The sequence below is a fragment of the Mercenaria mercenaria genome, chromosome 2, assembly GCF_021730395.1.
Source record: "Mercenaria mercenaria strain notata chromosome 2, MADL_Memer_1, whole genome shotgun sequence".
NCBI classification, from domain to species: domain Eukaryota; kingdom Metazoa; phylum Mollusca; class Bivalvia; order Venerida; family Veneridae; genus Mercenaria; species Mercenaria mercenaria.
The window spans coordinates 36,234,697-36,254,969 of NC_069362.1; the positions used below are offsets into that span (position 1 = coordinate 36,234,697).

Sequence of the window (20,273 nt, forward strand, 5' to 3'; positions counted from 1 at the left end):
ATTTCTTAATTATTACTTTTTATCGGGTCGTTGTAAATAAACAAATACATGTTGTGGTTTTGTTACACCAGCCGTTATTCAAAAAGTTGTATTAATCGTTGGGTATCAGTTGATTGCGCCCATCTTTTCCCCTAAGGTATGACCATCTTGTTTTTGTAAATCTTTCAGAAATTAGTTTAAGTCCAAAATTCATTAAAAACCAAACGTGGAACCCATAGAATTAATTTTGTTAAAAATTACTCTACCTGGATCAGCAGCATTAGCTCTATTATTAATTCTCATCATCTGTCAGCTGCAGTGTTATTTGGATTGACTTGGAGGTATAATATTAGTTTCTAAACCCTGAAAAAAATGAATAATTATTTAATGGAATTTTAGCATTAACCTCATTATTTTCTTGATTAAACCCTTTTCAATAGCAAACCCGAATTATCATCAGCAGCAGCAGTAGCAGTAGTATCTAAATAGATAAATTCATTTGTTCCAGTTGATTTTACATAATCTTCAGATAGTTCAACTAAATTTTTTACATTTATTACTTTGTATAAATTTTTACAATCATAAACAATTTTTCCATTTGTTAAACCACTAACTGACAATTAATGAAGCTGCATTATTAATTAGAGCAATTGAGCTCCATCTACTCAGCACCATCAGCAAGTTTATTTACTTTAAAACTTACTTCAAAATAACCATTAAACCAATCAAAATATGAACTTCTATCATTAATTGTAAAGTGATATCCGTTTTTTTGTTGCTTAACATTATTCCCGGGACAGATATTAAAGCTGTATCTAATTGAATAGGAGTTAATTCATATCTTTCACAATTTTCTTTTGTTTAAAACATGTATATATTATATATTATTTTATTTTTTTATTAAAGTTAAAACCCTTTGGGTTTTTATAAATTAATCTGTTAATACGTTTTTGTTAGTTGAAGTTCCAGCACGAGCATTATGTCCAGATCCTGACAATATTCATTTATTCTCATATGAATATCCTCCTCTTTATCATATTATTTTTTATTTTTATTTTACTGTTATTCTTTTCTTGTAATTCCTTGGCAATTAAATTACCAACTGCTGGAGCCAGGTTTCTTTTTAAGTTTTTCAACAATTTTAGCGGGCAGCTAAATTTCCAACTTCTGTTCCCAAAACCTTTTTTGTTCCACTTTCAAGTGCGGGCTTTTCCTGCTTTTTCCCAAAGCTTTTTTTCCAGCTGTGCTAATTGAAGAGGCAACCCGCTTGAAAAAAATTTCGTTAAAGTGTCAAAGATACCGGTTCCGTGTATGATTTCTTTCCCGTGTGAGCATCAACATCAATAAATATTCCTTTATTTTGTCATAAACTTTTTTGTACATTATATAAAACAAAAAATTCAATTAAATTTCTTTTAAAATTAGTGTAAAACTTTTTTCAACCTCATTAAAATTAATTATTCTACCAAATACATCTGTAATATATATTTTTAATTGAATTATAATATATTTATTAATTTCAGAAAAAATCCAATTCTTTGTGGTTCTTTTGTAAATGGTAAGCTCTTGTTAAATCTGCAGAAACTTAAAGCAATAGATAATATCACTGAAATTACCATCAACAAGTAAAATTATCAATAAGATCACAATGAATGTAAATTGTATCCACAGAGTTAGTTATATTGGTGTTTTAGTTCCCCTTTTCAGTATTGTCTAATTTTTTTTTCTCAAATCCAAGCAATGTATGAAAATTTGATGTTTTCAAACCAACTTTAAAATATCTGAAAACTGAAATCAAAATCTTAAAACTACTTAAATCAAATTCCAAACTTATTGGAGCAATTTTGATTTATTAAATTCAAAATCATCATTACTTATTAATGTTTCCCTAATATAATATTAATATCTGTGTAACTGTAAGAACCATTTGTAATATAATATCTTTCCTTTCTTTACCATTATTGTAACGAATTCTTTTATTGTCATTTTCATCACAAATATTATGCCAAAAATAGGTCATAGTTTTAAATACTATCCAAACCAACAACATAAGTTTTATTTTTATCTAAAATTAAAGAACGACAAATCTGATTGTAAAATCACTCCGGTTTATTTTATTATCTTTAACTGTTTCAGAACTTAATACTATTTTTTGTTCCATTTATATAATTATCAAACATATCTTTTTAATAAAAGTTTAAATTCAAGAAAAATAATTTTTATATAACTTTTCATGTTGTTCTGGTAAGAGTGAATTCATTTTTAATAGTTCATCAATTATTCTAATACCTTCATTTTTTAGTTCTTCATTATTATTTCCAGCATCAATTGAACCACAAATTAACTCCAAGTCATCAACCAATTCTTTTGGATTACATGGACAAACGTCATAACCTTGTCCCCTAATTACTTTTTTAAATTTCATAGATCTTTTATTGATAGGTAATCCTGACTTTTCTGTTAATTCTTAAATATTTTTCTAGAATGAATTGAATGTTTTTTATTTTGTTATATTTTTTTATTAATCAAATCAATTAAATCATCATCTACTTTAGGTTAATGACTTCTTTTCCTTTATTCTATCCTTAGCAATTAATTTGTTTTGACCATAAAGTTTATTTAAGTTATTAATAATTAAATTACCATATTACCCATTTGGCGAAACTTTAATGGATTATGATGTTTATTCCTTGTCCATATGTAGAAGCCATACCAAGAATATTATTTAACCTGTCTTTGTACTTTATAAGTTCACCTTGATCATTTTTTTAATTCTTTTACTTCTTTTTTTTTTATTTGGATCTTTTGAATTTGATTTGCCAGTTATTGAACCATTTAATTTTCTAATATTTTCAGTAACACCATCTATTGTAGCTTTAAGTACGCCCTTTATCTATTTTATCTGGATTAGATTCATCTGCATTTAAAAAAAAGTCAAACATTTCAGACGGTTTTGTAATATTTATATTCTTCTAAACATTTTTATCCAGAAAAGCATCTAAATCTACTTTAAGATTTCCTTTTCTTTCGGTCTGTCTCAACAATTTCAGGAAATTCTTCTGATTTTCAGTTATTCCCATCTTTTCTCTTCCGTAATCTTCTAATCTTTTAAGTTCATCTTGAGGAACCCATCCAGCTGGGTCATCCCCCAATCTATTGATGTATAAGGACCCGGTTTTAAAACTTGTTGTTTTTTAGATTCTTTTGCATTCCTTTAGTTAATTCAAGAATACCTTGTGTCAAATCTTCTGATATTACTTTTGGAAGTAACGCTAATTGTTGTTTTATTCCAGGAAAATGCTTTTAACTGACTTGATAATTGTTCTTTTTGACTTTCTATTTTTTCAGTAATTGGTTTATAAATTTCAGTATAATATCCCCATTTGTAGCTTTCTTAATTTTTTCTCTCATTATTTCTTCTCTAAGATCTCTCATCTTTGCCCGACTAAGTTTTTTCTTATTCTTATTTCATTTAAATTTTGATGCATTTATATAATAATGTAAGAAAATATAAAATAATGTAAAATAATATAAAAATATTGTAAAATAATGTAAAATAATGTAATATTATATAAATGGAAATTCCAAATTATGATACAAAAAGTGATAAATCCAATAACTTTAAACAATTTTATCCTTTTATGCCAGATTCATGTTTTAGAAGTTAATATGTGGATCTTCTGATCTGGAAAAAACAATACATTAATGCATATACTTTGAAAACCTCTTATATATTATGATAAATTATACTTATATGCTAAAAACCTAGAACAATATAAATATCAGGATTTAATTAACAATTTAAATCAAATTGCAAAAAAAAAAATTAAAGTAGATCCAAATGAAATACTTGAATATTCAGCTGATCCCAACCAAAATGAACCTTGTGAGAATCTTGAATCAGAAAAACAAAAAGTAGTAATATTTGATGATTTTGTATGTGAAGATAAAAAAGTTCAAAATGAAATAACAAAATACTTTATTCAAGGACGTCACAAAAACTGTTGTGTTATTTATTTAAGTCAGTCTTACTAGTAAAACACCAAAAGATATTTCGAATTTAACTGTTTCACACTATATTTTTTTTTGAAAGTCCAGGTAAAACGGAAAATGCTAAGGGTTTGTAATGAACAAATATAGATCGTGATTCTTTTGCTAATGCAACAAATCAAAAAAAAATATGATTTCTTATATATTGACAAACCAAGGAAGTTTTTAAGAAAAAACTTTACTGGTAATATATAATGGGAGTTTTTAATAATATAGAACAAATAAGTGAACCTGAAAGTATAAGTAAAGTTAAAATTGATATTGAATTTAAGTGATTATGCTACTAAAAAACAATACAAAAGCTTAGAAAGGGGCATGGAATCATATCTTCACAGAAATAAGGAACTTGAAAAACACAATGAACAGAGCATTAGATATGGGAGGTAATAAAATAATCAACTTAGGAAATCCAGATAAATCCACCCATGTAGTTTTTAAGACGATTTATGTTTAAAAAAGTTCAAAGTGTAATAGATGACTATAATCTTGAAGATATCAAATCTATAAAACAGACAAATTTAAAAAAGAAGTAAAGAATATTTAAAATTAACAAAAGATTTTAAAAAGAATTCATTATTAATTAATCAATTACAAGGTAAAATTGAAGAAAAAATGAAGCTATGACGATTCTATTAAAGAACTTGAAAGAGAAATTGATTTGACAGATGACAATATAAAAAAAAGTATTTTGAAGCAATTTTGAAAAGTTATACACTCAAGTTCAAGAATTAAAGATAGTATGATTAAACATGGGAAAAACTAAAAGACAAGATTATTGAAGCTGAGAAAAAGTTACAAAATATGTATCAGTTAGAAATCAGAACAGAAATAAATAAACTAAATACTGAAACGGAAAATAAGCTAAAGATTTATTAGAATTAATTTCAAATAACTTTCAGAATATAAATCTGAATTGGAAAAGGTAGCTTCACAAAGAGGTGATGATCAGATACGCATTAGATAACTTTAAAAAAGAGCTCAATTCTAAAATAGATGACTTTAAAAAACAAATTCGAAATTGGATTATATTGTTTTACAACCGTCACAATTTAAAGTATGCAGAATTAAGTAATATTACAAAAAAATTACAAGATGATATTAATGAAATTTTAAAGGGTAAAGTTGAAGACATAAAAATGAACTGGACTTGTAGTTGAAAAAAACAGTTAAACAAGGAGAGTTAATTACTGCTATACTGAAGCAATTAAGATAATTAATGATCAAATTAAAAAATAATAAATGATTTGGACTCTGTAGTTAAATATCAGCTAAACAAGGAGAATCAATCACTGCTAATACCCAAGTAATTACTGCTAATACTAAAGCAATAACCGCTAATGTGGAAGAAATTACCACTAATACCCAAAAAATTACAAAGTAAAAAATGTTTTCTTAAAACAAGAAACACAATTAGCTAGAACAAAAGGTTGTTGACAATTTTTCTGCTTTGAAGTTGCTACAACAAAACGACCCTTTATGATTTAGCTGAAATAATTTTTTAAAATTAAAAAAAAAGACAGGAAATAGAAAAAAAGGGTAGAGGAAGTGAGACATGAGTGTTTCTCTTGAATACTATTATAATTCATCCTTTTGATTACATACAAATGAAAAAGTATTTGACCGTCGTGGTGCCAGGATATATTCAACATATAAAAATATGGCCGGGTCGAACTATTTTAAATATATTTGAAATAAGACCTGGAATTATCGTAGATTATAAAGATTTTATACTCATAGACCAAAAATATAAAATAGATGTACTAGAATATGCTTTTTAGTGGTGTGTTTATAGTCAGAAAAACCGGAACTTATATAATAGATATTAAGATTTTATTAAAGGGTACAAGTTTATAGGTGAACCGGATAAACCGACCCAAAAGCCCCCCAAAATCACATTTTATATTTAGGTGGCGGGAAATTTTAGGCCTCAGGATGATGTTTTATTTTTTTATATTATTTGATAATGTAAATATAACAGCTGAGGGAGCTGAGGACTTTGACCCCTGATAAGTTAATATCTATGTATAAGAAAAAATTAAAATTTATCTAAAACAAGGGACAATGTTTGATATTCATCCTTATGACGATTCAGCATCTACAGAAGTAACATTTATGCTTTGATAAATAGTTTTCATCAGATTCTACATATCGGATGAACCTGTATCCTATGATAGAAACAAACTTTTGAATTAAAAGCTTAATTAAAGTTTTAATTAAAGTTTTAATTACTATGTGTACCCTGATAATGTACTTACTAATTGAAGATAAGATCAAATACCTTACATTTTATTAATAAATATAATCTGCCAAAGTTTTGCCAAAGTTCTGCCAAGTGGTAGGAATGTGGCAGTGTCTGTCAACTTGGCAGAAAAATGGCAGGCTTTTGATTGGTTGAATTTGTGGTTTCCCGCATTATCATTTTTAAAAAATGCACTTAATTTACCTTTGACACTTATATTAAATCAGCTGTAAAACGTAAATCGATCACAAGGAAGTTTAAACGAATTGTACTACAAATGTAAACATATCGGTTTTATGAATGAAAGTAAATACCAATAGAACGACACCGGTGTCGCTTTACAAACGATATTGATTGATAAACTTGTTAAAGAAAACGACACCGGTGTTGTTAAAATTTATAGGGATAAGAGGTTAAGTGAGGTTAAACTGACCATGTTTCCGTGGTAGGATTTTGACAAATATTTGGTGGAAGTGTTTAATCATATTTTACTACAGGTTTTAACAATAATTTGTTAAAACATGTTTATTTTTTTTGTTTTTAATTGCTTGACTTTGATTTTTTTTAGAAGTGGTCAAAAGGTTAAGTGAGGTTAAATTGCGCTCGCTGCGGTATTTATATAACTACTCTGGTTATAGGGCCTAAATAATTTCTTTATGAAATAATAACTTCCCAATCGTTGTTTAACGTAAGATAACACGTCTTTTGATTTCTTATGCATAAGAATATATGAGCCGCGCCAAGAGAAAAACAAACATAGTGCGGTTGCAACCAGCATTAATCCAGACCAGCCTGCGCATCAGGATCCATTCTGTTCGCTAACAGTTTCTCTAATTCCAATAGGCTTTGAAAGCGAAGATTATGGATTCCGACCAGACTGAGCGGAGGTGCAGGATGGTCTGGATCCATGCTGGTCGCAAACGCACTATGCTGGTTTTCTTATGGCATAGTTCATACTGAGTGATATATTGTTTCGCATAAGAAAGAAAAAATCGGGTTATCCTAGTATGATAAATCACACTTGCGAATTTGTTATTTCGATTCTAACAAGACATACTAGTATTAACAGTACTAGTGTTAGAAAAAAAGGTAACTACGTTTTACGACCGTGCTACTCACCTGGATCGGATGACGTCACTGCGCGCACAGGATTATCGCAAAATAACCGTTGTCTGATTTTCTTCTATTTGTAGGGTTATTTGTTGGTCGTGTTAGAATTGTTGTTGTTTTAAACAAAAGTCAGAGTACAAAACTGAATTTAGCATGAAAAAAGTTTTAAATCCACAGGACCTGTTATATTCTTAAATGCATAAAAAGTTCTAAAATTAACTGCTTTACGGTTTAATGAAACTATTTTTTTTTTTTTAAATATTTTCGTGCGACAGCACTGCCTCTTTGTCGGTTATAATCATCCTGATCACTGTTGATGCTAGGCATGTTAACGTCCGGAAGTTGATATTTATGTTTGCGATCAACACGGTACAACATAATAAAATTAATTGCAGTTTAAAATGCATATATATTTAATTTAAAGAAACGGGCGGTAATAATTAATGATAAAAAAACATAAATAACAAAAAAAGATAAATAACAATAACAATGTGTTCAAAGCAATAACTGTAAATTACGATACCATCAAAGAATATGCAGATTTATCTCAACGCATTTTTTGCTATTTATTTTCTCAATTAGTAATTTGTACGTCAAACTGACGTCAAAATAACGTTACGCATTTGTGCAAAATAGCGTGCGACGTACGTTTTAGTTTCATAGCTCCCACTGAAGTCCCAAAGTCTTTTTTATTTTTTTGTCTTTGATGTATTAAATATGTATGTTTTTATTATAGTAAGTATATTTAGCCAAGGACCCCATTGGAAATAAGCTTTCTAGCTTTCATGGGTCATCCTAGGTTACTACACACTGCTATATATGTTGCTTCCAATTTGAACTATCTTAGTCTAATTAACATTTGTTTCTATTATATAAAGGTACACATAGTATTAAAAAGCCTAGCTGTGATACAAATTACATTGTGATCTTAGTTAACGAGTTAATATGTGTTTTACATAAGTGAAACTATAACTATAACTTTTACATGTAGTTACCCAACTACTGGATATTTTAGCTTAACTTTGTGTAAATTGTTTTAATGTGTGATAAATGTCATTTGTAACTTGGATACGTATATGTGTGAACATCTATCTATCAACAAATTGCATGTTCCATGTATTATATCGTCGTATTCTAGCTTTGTCTAATATTTCAGATATGGCCACTGGCAATATCAATAGACAAACTTCAATGCAAACTGACGAGGTCCTGGATAACTGGAGGGACAGCAAATCACTAGCAGGATGCGCTGAGCAGTATTTAATGAAAGGTTTGATGTCAGACGTAACGTTCATTTTCAAAAAAGATGGTGACAAGAAGCTTACGGCCCACAGACTTATACTGAGCATGCGCAGTGAGGTATTTGAAGCGATGTTCTTTGGACCAATGGCAGATCACCATAGTGAGATTGACGTTGAAGATATCAATCAAGATATATTTGATTTGATGTTAAGGTGATTATTTTGTCAGTTTACCTGCGCTATTGTTTGCTTTTAGGAATCATATTTATGATTTTGGAAAGTATCAGTCGGTATGTTTTATCTAATTTCTCGAAGAATTTATATAAACAGCTTGGAAGCTTGACACTACGTTCGTACTCATCCGTACTCCAACTGCGTGTCCGTACTCAATACATATCGAATGTAAAGTTATTATTCTTGAAATTGTGATCGAGTCCACCAAATTGTGAAATGATATGAACAATTATTGGTAATTTTGTGTTTGTAATAATGCGAGATAAAAAAATCGCTTAAAAACCTTCAGGATGTGCTTTTGATAGTGTTGTTTATTTCCGGGCCCTGGATACGGATATTTAAAAACATGTTTACCGTTTCCAAGAACAACAGGAATGGTAAATAAAAAATATACCGGAATCGTCAAGTCATCACATATGAAAACAATACATAAATCGTCGTGAAATATTTTTATGCAAGAATAGCGACAATACATGTTTGTTTTATGTATTAACGTCTACAGAAGCCCTTGGGATATGTTTGTGACCTCGACCTTCGGTCTCGGTCACAAACAATCCCGCGGGCTTCTGCAGACGTTAATACACAAAATAAGTGTATTATCCCTACATAAATCACTGTTTGAGATATATTATTTCTTAAATAAAAACACATGACGGATATGAAAAAAATCTCGCCAGATTCATTGAAAGACAATTCAAACCTATTTTCTTTGTCGGTATATCAAGGGGTAGGACGTGAATGGTTGCACACTTGGTTCAAGCAAACGAAACGGTTGCAAACTTACAAAATGGCGGATATTTTCTGAAATGATCGCGTGTTCGCTTGTTTTTAGCTCACCTGTCACATAGTGACAAGGTGAGCTTTTGTGATCACGCAGCGTCCGTCGTCCGTCCGTCCGTGCGTCCGTCCGTCCGTAAACTTATGCTTGTGACCACTCTAGAGATCACATTTTTTGTGGGATCTTTATGAAAATTGATTAGAATGTTCACCTTGATGATATCTAGGTCAAGTTCGAAACTGGGTCACGTGCCTTCAAAAACTAGGTCAGTAGGTCTAAAAATACAAAAACCTTGTGACCTCTCTAGAGGCCATATATTACATAAGATCTTCATGAAAATTTGTCAGAATGTTCATCTTGATGATATCTAGGTCAAGTTCGAAACTGGGTCACGTGCGGTCAAAAACTAGGTCAGTAGGTCTAAAAATAGAAAAACCTTGTGACCTCTCTAGAGGCCATATATTTCAAAATTTCTTCATGAAAATTGGTCAGAACATTCACATTGATGATATCTAGGTCAAGTTCGAAACTGGGTCACTTGCCATCAAAAACTAGGTCAGTAGGTCAAATAATAGAAAAACCTTGTGACCTCTCTAAAGGCCATATTTTTCATGGGATCTGTATGAAAGTTGGTCTGAATGTTCATCTTGATGATATCTAGGTAAGTTTGAAACTGGGTCACGTGCGGTTAAAAACTAGGTCAGTAGGTCTAAAAATAGAAAAACCTTGTGACCTCTCTAGAGGCCATATATTTCATGAGATCTTCATGAAAGTTAGTCAGAATGTTCAACTTGATGATATCTAGGTCAAGTTCGAAACTGGGTCACGTGCCTTCAAAAACTAGGTCAGTAGGTCAAATAATAGAAAAACCTTGTGACCTCTCTAGAGGCCATACTTTTCATGGGATCTGTATGAAAGTTGGTCTGAATGTTCACCTTGATGATATCTAGGTCAAGTTCGAAAGTGGGTCACGTGCCTTAATAAACTAGGTCAGTAGGTCAAATAATAGAGAAACCTTGTGACCTCTCTAAAGGTCATATTTTTTGATGGGATTTGTATGAAAGTTGGTCTGAATGTTCATCTTGATGATATCTAGGTCAAGGTCGAAACAAGGTCATGTGCAGTCAAAAACTAGGTCAGTAGGTCTAAAAATAGAAAAACCTTGTGACCTCTCTAGAGGCCATACTTGTGAATGAATCTCCATAAAAATTGGTCAGAATGTTCATCTTGATGATATCTAGGTCAAGTTCGAAAGTGGGTCACGTGCCATCAAAAAGTAGGTCAGTAGGTCAAATAATGAAAAAACGTTGTGACCTCTCTAGAGGCCATTACCTTGAATGGATCTTCATGAAAATTGGTCAGAATGTTCACCTTGATGATATCTAGGTCAAGTTTGAAACTGGGTCTCGTGCCTTAAAAAACTAGGTTAGTAGGTCAAATAATAAAAAAACCTTGCGACCTTCCTAGAGGCCATATTTTTCATGGGATCTGTATGAAAGTTGGTCTGAATGTTCATCTTGATGATATCTAGGTCAAGTTTGAAACTGGGTCAACTGCGGTCAAAAACTAGGTCAGTAGGTCTAAAATTATTAAAATATTTTGACCTCTCTAGAGGCCATATTTTTCAATGGATCTTCATGAAAATTGATCTGAATATTCACCTTTATGATATCTAGATCATTTTCGAAACTGGGTCACATTCGGTCAAAAACTAGGCCAGTAGGTATAAAAATAGAAAAACCTTGTGACCTCTCTAGAGGCCATATTTTTCATGAGATCTTCATGAAAATTAGTGAGACTGTTTACCTTGATAATATCTAGGTAAGGTTCAAAACAGGGTCACGTACCTTCGAAAACTAGGTCAATAGGTCAAATAATAGAAAAACCTTGTGACCTCTCTAGAGGCCATATTTTTCAATGGATCTTCATGAAAATTGGTCAGAATTTTTATCTTGATAATATCTAGGTCAAGTTCAAAACTGGATCACATGAGCTCAAAAACTAGGTCACTATGTCAAATAATAGAAAAAACAACGTCATACTCAAAACTGGGTCATGTGGGAAGAGGTGAGCGATTCAGGACCATCATGGTCCTCTTGTTTTATCAGGTAAGTGGGTTTCTATGGTATTTTGAACTCTATGGATATGTGCATGCATCAGTTCTATGTCTACGTCACACTCGGTTTTGCGTTTCAGCATCGTAGATTTCGAATTCTCAAAGTTATTGAAGTTCTAAAATGGTCATGTCCATGTTTTGATATTTGAATTGCGTCGTTTCTTGCCATTTTTTACATTCCAATGATCAAACTAGCCTGTTTTGGGGCCCTTAAACGAGACAAAACAAGTAATTGTGAAGAAATCTATAAACGTTTGGTTCTGCATGTTTTATGGATAGTTCTTTACCAAAATAAATCTTGTTCAAGCTCTTTTTTGTTGGAAACTTGTACTTCAAGCAATATCTGTCGCAAACTTTTTCTGGAAAATAGTGTCCAACTCTCGGAGAATGTTTATTGTGCAACTAGTTGAAGAGGCAAATCCTGAATTTTCTCAAAGTTGCAGCAGACAGCACGGAATTTCATAATTCTATTTCTAATCACGTATAACGACGTTTGGGCACAAAACAGAGACTTCTTTTTAGCTTTTTGTGATTTTGGAAGATCAGTGAAATAATATGGTCGATGTTTTGCTATGGTGTGCATTAGCCTTGTGCGTATCTTGCCCAAGGAAATTACTTAATACAAACCGTGCAATCTGACAAGTTCTCGTCTCAAATCTTAGTCTCAATTCTAAGTTCCCATCTCCATTGACCCTGCATTTATAATTGACAGAAAATTTGTTACAGATATTTTACATAAAAGAAATATTGTAATCGAACTAATATATAGCAAACTTGTGTTTTAATTTCAATAGATCTGAAATCTACAATATTGTATTTTCTTGTTCAATTTATTTTTCAGGCAACAATGCAAGACTGAGACAGCGATGGGAATACTCCTCGGGAATGTGGTATTTGCGAAAAGAAACTCCGTTCACGGTTTGGGCTTCAACGTCATTTGTCGTCACATGAAACAACAAACTACAGGGATACATGATTTGTTCACAAAAACTGTTGTTGTTTTTTTTTCTCCAAATAATTGTACACTTATATCTGAAACATTTGGAATAAATTAACTTAATTCGTTTGAAATACAGTTGGGTTTTCCCCGTAAAATATTAGTACATGTAGTTTTGATAGACAAAACAACAACACATTTATATACAACAGTGATATAATAACATAATGCCATAAACGCATACGTTATGTTTCATTTCTATGATAAGTGAACAAAAATATATCAAAGTCTTAAGATATGATTATGATGTAAAACATCTTGAATTCATTAGAAGTTATAGTTGTTGTTTATCCACCTGCGCAATCTTGTGTCGATATTACATGATCATAATACGGGCACGAAACAAGGGTATTGAGTGTTGGTGATAAGATACATGTGAAATACCCCTTTACGGACATGCGGCATAGTTCATATTTTGTTTCTGAAACATAGATCGTCGTCTTTGAATATCTTATAAGACGTACGTACTGTGTATCAAAACAATGAATAAATCGATACTAACACTAAAACACATGGACGCTGCACAATGAGAGTAAAACTGAGATAAAATGTAAAACTCATTTAAGTTACAGTGTAACATCTGCAGAAACATGACTGTAGTTCCCATCATTTTATCACGTGCTTAATTTTGTCGTTTCTGATTGGATAATTGAATGGTTTTAAACAGAAAGAAGAAGTACCACATACAACTTGGAAAAAGGCAAAATCTAAGTGTTTCAAAAGATGGTAGCGAAGTACCCGTATTTTATCACGTGTTTCCTTTCATTGTTGTTGTTTGGATAGCTTAACTGGTATCCAAAAAGATGTATCTTGGACACAAGCAACTTTATTAAGGCAAAATTGAAAACAGTAGAGTTGGCATTTAAACTTGTGGTGGCAATCAACAAAAAACATCATATGTTTGTTCATTTTCAGAGAAGACAGATTTAATCGCAGCCGAACATTTTCTTGTTATAGTTTATCAACTTCAATCCACTGAATACAGCGTAACTGTTGCGCTGTATTTTACTTTGTGAATTCGCTCAAAATATAGTCTTAATGGACTGGTCAACTTTGTAATGTGACCAAACTGGTTGAACTCCTCTTGGTATATCATTCAATTTTCTTAAGGAGGTAGGTTACCTTTATATTTGTATGTGCGCATGTCCAACCGGAAGCTAACGTGACGATTTACGACGACGTTTACGACAAACAATGTGTTTGTATATTCATTCTTCTGAAAACAAATCATAGACCTGTCTTCGATCTGACGCTTTATGGTTTAATAATGTAGAAATAATGAATAAATTGCCACAGAAACGCTTCAAAACAATGTTAATGACGTCTTGACGTTACGTGTCAGTTACCGCGCTAAATTAATAGCTTTTATCTTGAAAGTACGTAATTCTATGCATTTTCTTTATTCAAACTATTTTCAAATAACCATTATTTGCTGAAATATTTTTATGTGTCTTTTGCTCTGAATAATAATCAATATTTTGCTTCTTTTGTGTAGTTATATCGAAATGTTATTAGGAATGTAAGAAAATGGATGATGGTAACCAATGTTATTTGGAATATAGTTGGGTGAGAGGTTACTTGTTACGGTCATTTTCAAATAAAAAATATAGCAGTTTGATTTGTAATACCTATTTTTCAGGTTCCGTTGATAATTTGTTACTTATATACTAAAACTCAGATCTAAAATTGTTCAAATTTCAGTAGAAAATTGTGGTTTCTTGAATTGAATTTATGTTACCATGGAAACGAATCCCGTGACCTATGTATCTAAATGTAAATTTCAAAAGCGTTGACACTAGTCTATCTAAGAAACACAGCTTCAGCTTTTTATTTTCATTTCAACAATATCCATGAGAATAATAGTACATGCTGAACGATTTTTCCATGAAAAATGCCAGACGAGGGGTACTGCTGTTAGTATTCTAAGCTTAGAAATTTGTTTGAATAAATGCAGATAACACGAAAATATAACTTACGTTAGAAATAATATGTTTTAACGCTACATCAACTAGAAAGATAATCTTATTCAATATTATTTTATAAGAAATTACGACAAAAAGCAAGATATAAGCCATTTTAAACATCTCTGTTGCCATGGTTACTTTAAACTTTATGAAAAATAGAGTACCATGTATAGTGCTTGGTATTTTACTAATAATATTACCCAAATATTCCATGTTGGTCATTAACACAATGGCACTGAAGCCGTCGAAAACCCCTTTTTTTATACATAGTTGTTTAAAAATGAGAGAAAATGCGTTACCATGGAAACACGAGACCCGCGACATATACATTTTAAGCTTATATTAGAAAGCTAACGTGCATACTAGTAAAATTATAGATTATGCTGACTTCTTCGGATATCAATGAAACTAAAATACACTGAAAAGTGTTAAATATCCGTATTTTCCTTCTTTTTTCAATATGAAATACCTTTGGAGGGTCATGTTCTTCAAACCTGGATAAAAATTGAACTTGAAGGGACAGAGACAAACGAAACTGAGATTTTAGCAGTTAAAACTTCATATTACACGAAATACAAAACGATGCTGCGGTTCAGCTAATTTGAATTTACCCTTGTAACAAGGTAACCTACCTCCTTAATGTGCCATACTTTGGTACGCTTCCTTTCCTTCGGTTAAACTCGTGATCTCTGCAATAAAAAAGTAACACTGATAGTTTGTGTAATATATTGCAATGTAATGCAAAATCAATATAATATAAGGAACTGAACATAAAACATTATACACTGTTGCACTTGACGTTTTTGTTTTGTTTCTAACAATTAAAATAAATTTTGCAAGTAAATAGCATTTCAATGTTTGTCCTTGCCATTCATTTCTGTAGCAATACTTATATATCTTCTGTATTATGGTACTACACTGCAATTAATTTACTTTTCATTCCTGGTTTGTAACCAACATTGCTTGTGTGTACTATATTACGCAAAAAAATGTATCCGACTTTAGGTTGCTAAAATTGTTGGTTCAGAATAGGAATAGAAAATAAGAATAGGCTTATAAAATTTTATAAATTGTTTTCGATACCAATAACACTTACCTAACGGTTATTTCTGATATACTTATTAGCGTAGTTTGTTCGACTAATGAAGATTCATGTCCATGCTCTCGGGTCATAATAGCGTCCGGTGTTCATAGCATCTAGACTTGAAAAGATCTGAAAGAAAACAACTGCATGTTAAAGTCGTTATCTGTATAAGTGTGTATAGCTGGACAAGATCCAAAAGACAAAATGTACCTAGACAATGTCTCCGAAAGTTTAGTTTTATTTCTGCTTGCACTCCAGAGAGCTGAATCTATTAACAGGGAATATGTTAAAATTATGTAGGAACACTAACCCTAATCCTACCAGGTTTCGTGAAAACATGATAAGGTTTTTCTGTCAACAGTTATATTAAAATATCAAAGGGCCGTTTGATGCTATAGAAATGTACGACGCTAAACAGGAAAGAAATGTACCACGAATTGCACAATAAACATTCTCCGAGAGTTGGACACTATTTTTCCAGAAAAAGTTTGCGACAGAAATTGCTTGAAGTATAAGTTTGCAACAAAAAAGAGCTTGAACAAGATTTATTTTGGTAAAGAACTATCCATAAAACATGCAGAACCAAACGTTTATAGAATTCTTCACAATTAGTTGTTTTGTCTCGTTTAAGGGTCCCAAAACAGGCTAGTTTGATCATTAGAATGTGAAAAACGGCAAGAAACGACGCAATTCAAATATCAAAACATGGACATGACCATTTTATAACTTCAGTAACTTTGAGAATTCGAAATCTACGACGCTGAAACGTAAAACCGAGTGTGACGTAGACATAGAACTGATGCATGCACATATCCATAGAGTTCAAAATACCATAGAAACCCACTTACCTGATAAAAAAAAAAACAAGCGAACACGCGATAATTTCAGAAAATATCCGCCATTTTGTAAGTTTGCAACCGTTTCGTTCGCTTGAACCAAGTGTGCAACCACTTCACGTCCTGCCCCTTGTATATATCTCTTTGTTTTGTATATCAGAAGTTAAATAATTATGTATTCTCTATCTTACTCACTCAGGTAGGCGGATGGGTATATAAACACTATATAGCTCGTCTTCTTCATTCTATACCTTTAAAAATTTGAGAAACTTACAAGCACACACCAGGACCCATTTTCTGATGTTTTTAACTTACATTTTCTTGCAAAAAAATGGCAGTGCTGAATAGAAAGAGAAAAGTGTGGGTCGTGTTTGATGCAAGAAAAATATTCTCTGTCAAACAGTCACATAAAATGAGGCCCCAAATATTAGTCGTGGTGTATGTCCTAACTTTCCAATGCTTTTTTTTTCCTGATGAAAATAATGCCTAAATGTCCAGTATTGATCTTGAAATCATGTTATTCCAGAAAGATGCAATGTAAGTAAGGGAAAATGCTCTTCAAAGCAAGAACAATTTTGAACTATATGAATCCGTCATTATGCAACTACCATTTTATTTGCTCAATTTCCCTATTTAGTGTATGTATTCTTTTAGCACACAAAAACTTTATGAATGAATATTTGGTGCCTGTCACTATTATTTATCATTTTATTTCTGTACATTCAACAGGTATATCTATACAGATGAAGTAGATCTGAAGGGAGACACAGTTCTAAAATGCCTGTATGCTGCAAGGAAGTATTGTCTTAGAGGACTTGTAAAAATTTGCTCAGACTTTCTGGAAAATTCTATTACCACCGACAATGTATGCACACTTTACGAGCAAGCTAAATTCTTTGATGTTGAAGAACTGAAGGTAAGGTGTTACAAGTTTATTACTGAAAATTCGGGAGAGGTTTTTCTGAGCGAGGACATCCAGAAATTATCTTACGAAAGCCTGCTGGCCATATTGACAGACGACAAGCTGCATAGTGAGGAGATGGTTCAGTTTGAAATGGCACTAAGATGGGCCGATGGAAAATGTCAGTCAGAAAATTTTGAGACTTCTTTTGAAAACAAAAGGAAAATACTCGGAGAAGTTATTGAGAAGATTCGCTTTCCTACGATTCCTCCAGATGTATTTGTTAAGAAAGTTGTCCCCACAAAGATATTGCTTCCAGAGGACCAAATGCAACTACTTCAGTTTATGGTTACCATGACAACAGAGACACCTGGGTATGTTGGGAAATTCATCTCGTACCCTCGCCATAATTCCCTTACAATCAACCTGCAAAATATTGGGTGTCTGAGCATAAGTCAGTCTTACGGTGAGAGCTTCAGTCTGACGAGCAATTTTGATATTGCCTTGCTTGAGTTTTCAGCTGTATCGGCACGGTTTCTGTCCTGCAAAATCGTCTGTAAGGAGGACAGAAGTCTAAATAAAATTCTGAAATTTGATGAGTTCGACTATAGAGATAAAGGCGGTTTTGTAAAACCAGCAAAAGGCAATAACATAATACTTTCTGCAAATAAGCACTATCAGTTCACGTTCCAACATGATAACTACGCGCCTGGTGGAGCGCCTTTAAATACGATGCGCACAATGAATCATGTCGTGAAATTTGGTGAATTATCAGTCACCGTTGAAGAGATGCCACTAAACATCAATACTGTCAGATTTTGTAGAGTTTAAATTTTAAACACACGTGATAACCGTGCTTTTCACTTTAATTTGATCTGTTTTTGCCAAAAAGATATGTGCAAAAAGCATATCGATGCACATGTTCGATGTTAGTGTAAGGCGTGCGAGTACATGTAGATATGTGCTTTTTTTCAAACTGTAAGGAAACAAAAATGAAATGTTTATATAGACACAAAATATTATATTTTTACATATAATATCTCTTATTGCTATAACATATAAAGGTAATTGTATATTTCCAAATGCTCTCAGCATTTATTTTGTTGTTTTTAGATAGAATTGTGTTAGGAATTAGTATGTTATGTATAAAGTTTATTGTAAGCTAGGTTTCGTTTTAGTTTGTTGATGTAGTATGTTTTGGTTACATACTGGTTTTAGTAGATCTAGTCATTTGGCCAAATATATCGCCAACATTAGATCTCCCCTATTGAGTGTACAATATACTGACTAAAAGGTTAGGGTTAGGTTTAACATAGGTTTAAAGCGTACATTCAATGCTTGCGTACACTCAGTGGGAGAGAATTATTGCTGACCTCAAACATATATACATGGTCATTGCAGCATTTAAGGTATTGGACCCCTAATAGTAGTATTTGCTAGATATATTCTTAAAGTTGACTGTGTTTCGCATTGTGTTGCAAATTTTAAACAACTTTCACCGTGCCGTTTTTATAAATTTTGTATGGTTTATAGTATTTCCTCAAGCTAAAGTAGAGACAAATTGCAAAGCGATGGCCACTATCCAAAACGTTAGCAGAGAATACATTATACCATTAATTTTGATGAAAGAAACATCAAACTATTGGTAAACAATAATAAAACACAACTGGGACTGTTTTAAAGTTTGCTCACTTCATTCAAAAAAATATTCTTGAGGCAGAAGTAAAACCTACCTACATTTCTTTCACAATATGTAATCTAAAGAGTAAAGGCAAAATAAAAAACTTTTACCACATGTAACTCAGTATTTTTAAAGATGTCTAACTCTGCCCCTTTTGTTTCAGAGGTAAATTCACTTTGAACATCAAGAAATTGCTTATCAAATGAAAACTTCCCACTTTTGTGCAATAAATCAATAATAAGTCTTGAAAAAATAAAAACTTACTAGAAAAAAAGGAATATAAGGATAAAACAATTAGGTCCCAGTGGGGCTTGAACCTACGCCCCTGAAAATTTTCAAAGTAGGTTTATTGTAGGAGTTTAATACTCTTCAAAAAGGAGGTACTCTATTACGAGTCTAATGGTATCAACCTTAACCACTCGGCCACGGAGGCCCCTCTATTGTTACCTATAAGATGACACTGGTAAAAGTTGAAATCTGGCCAGATGAGGGTGGAAATGGGCTACTTCGATTAGAATTTGATAGAAAATGACAAATGCATTGCAAATTTTGTTGCAAATGAGGATAAAACTAAAAAATATCACATTTTCAATGATTTGGGTGTATTAATTTTTGTTTCAAAAACTGCATAAATGATTACATGTTCCGCCGTATACATGTATATAAAAAGAAGACGACGTTTTACAGAATTTCACAGACGCTCCGGCGTTTTGCCTTACCAGTATTAGAATGTAGAGCAGTACATAAACAACTTTAATGTGGATGATTTTACTCTTTATTTCACAAAGCAAATTCTATTCATATCATAGCCACATAATAAATTATTTTGGGAACCTTGTTTAATGTTAAGGTAGTTCTGCACGCCTGAAAGTAAATATTGTCATGCAAAGCATCATTGTTCGGCTAATAAAGAGGGTATAGGCAGTAGACAGAATGGAAAAAATCGGTCTTCCGGTCAATATTTACAATGGGCTTCTTTGGGAACATCTCACTTATTATGACAGTTTGGCGTACTGAAAAAGTTCGACAATGTAGATTTTAATGAAACTTTTCATAGTTGTAA

The 20,273-nt window shown here is 31.9% G+C and overlaps 1 protein-coding gene across 1 annotated transcript in view; it reads left to right on the plus strand.

Annotated features, from left to right (window-relative positions):
* Positions 1–18,695, plus strand: part of LOC123563723 (BTB/POZ domain-containing protein 3-like) — a 69,817-nt gene extending 51,122 nt beyond the window's left edge. Inside the window, exons 2-3 of the mRNA XM_045356688.2 lie at positions 8,535–8,832; positions 17,358–18,695. Coding sequence (XP_045212623.2) covers positions 8,537–8,832; positions 17,358–18,360 — 1,299 coding nt within the window. The 5' untranslated portion in view covers positions 8,535–8,536 and the 3' untranslated portion in view covers positions 18,361–18,695. The remainder of the gene's footprint in view (positions 1–8,534; positions 8,833–17,357) is intronic.
* Positions 18,696–20,273: the final 1,578 nt, after the last annotated feature.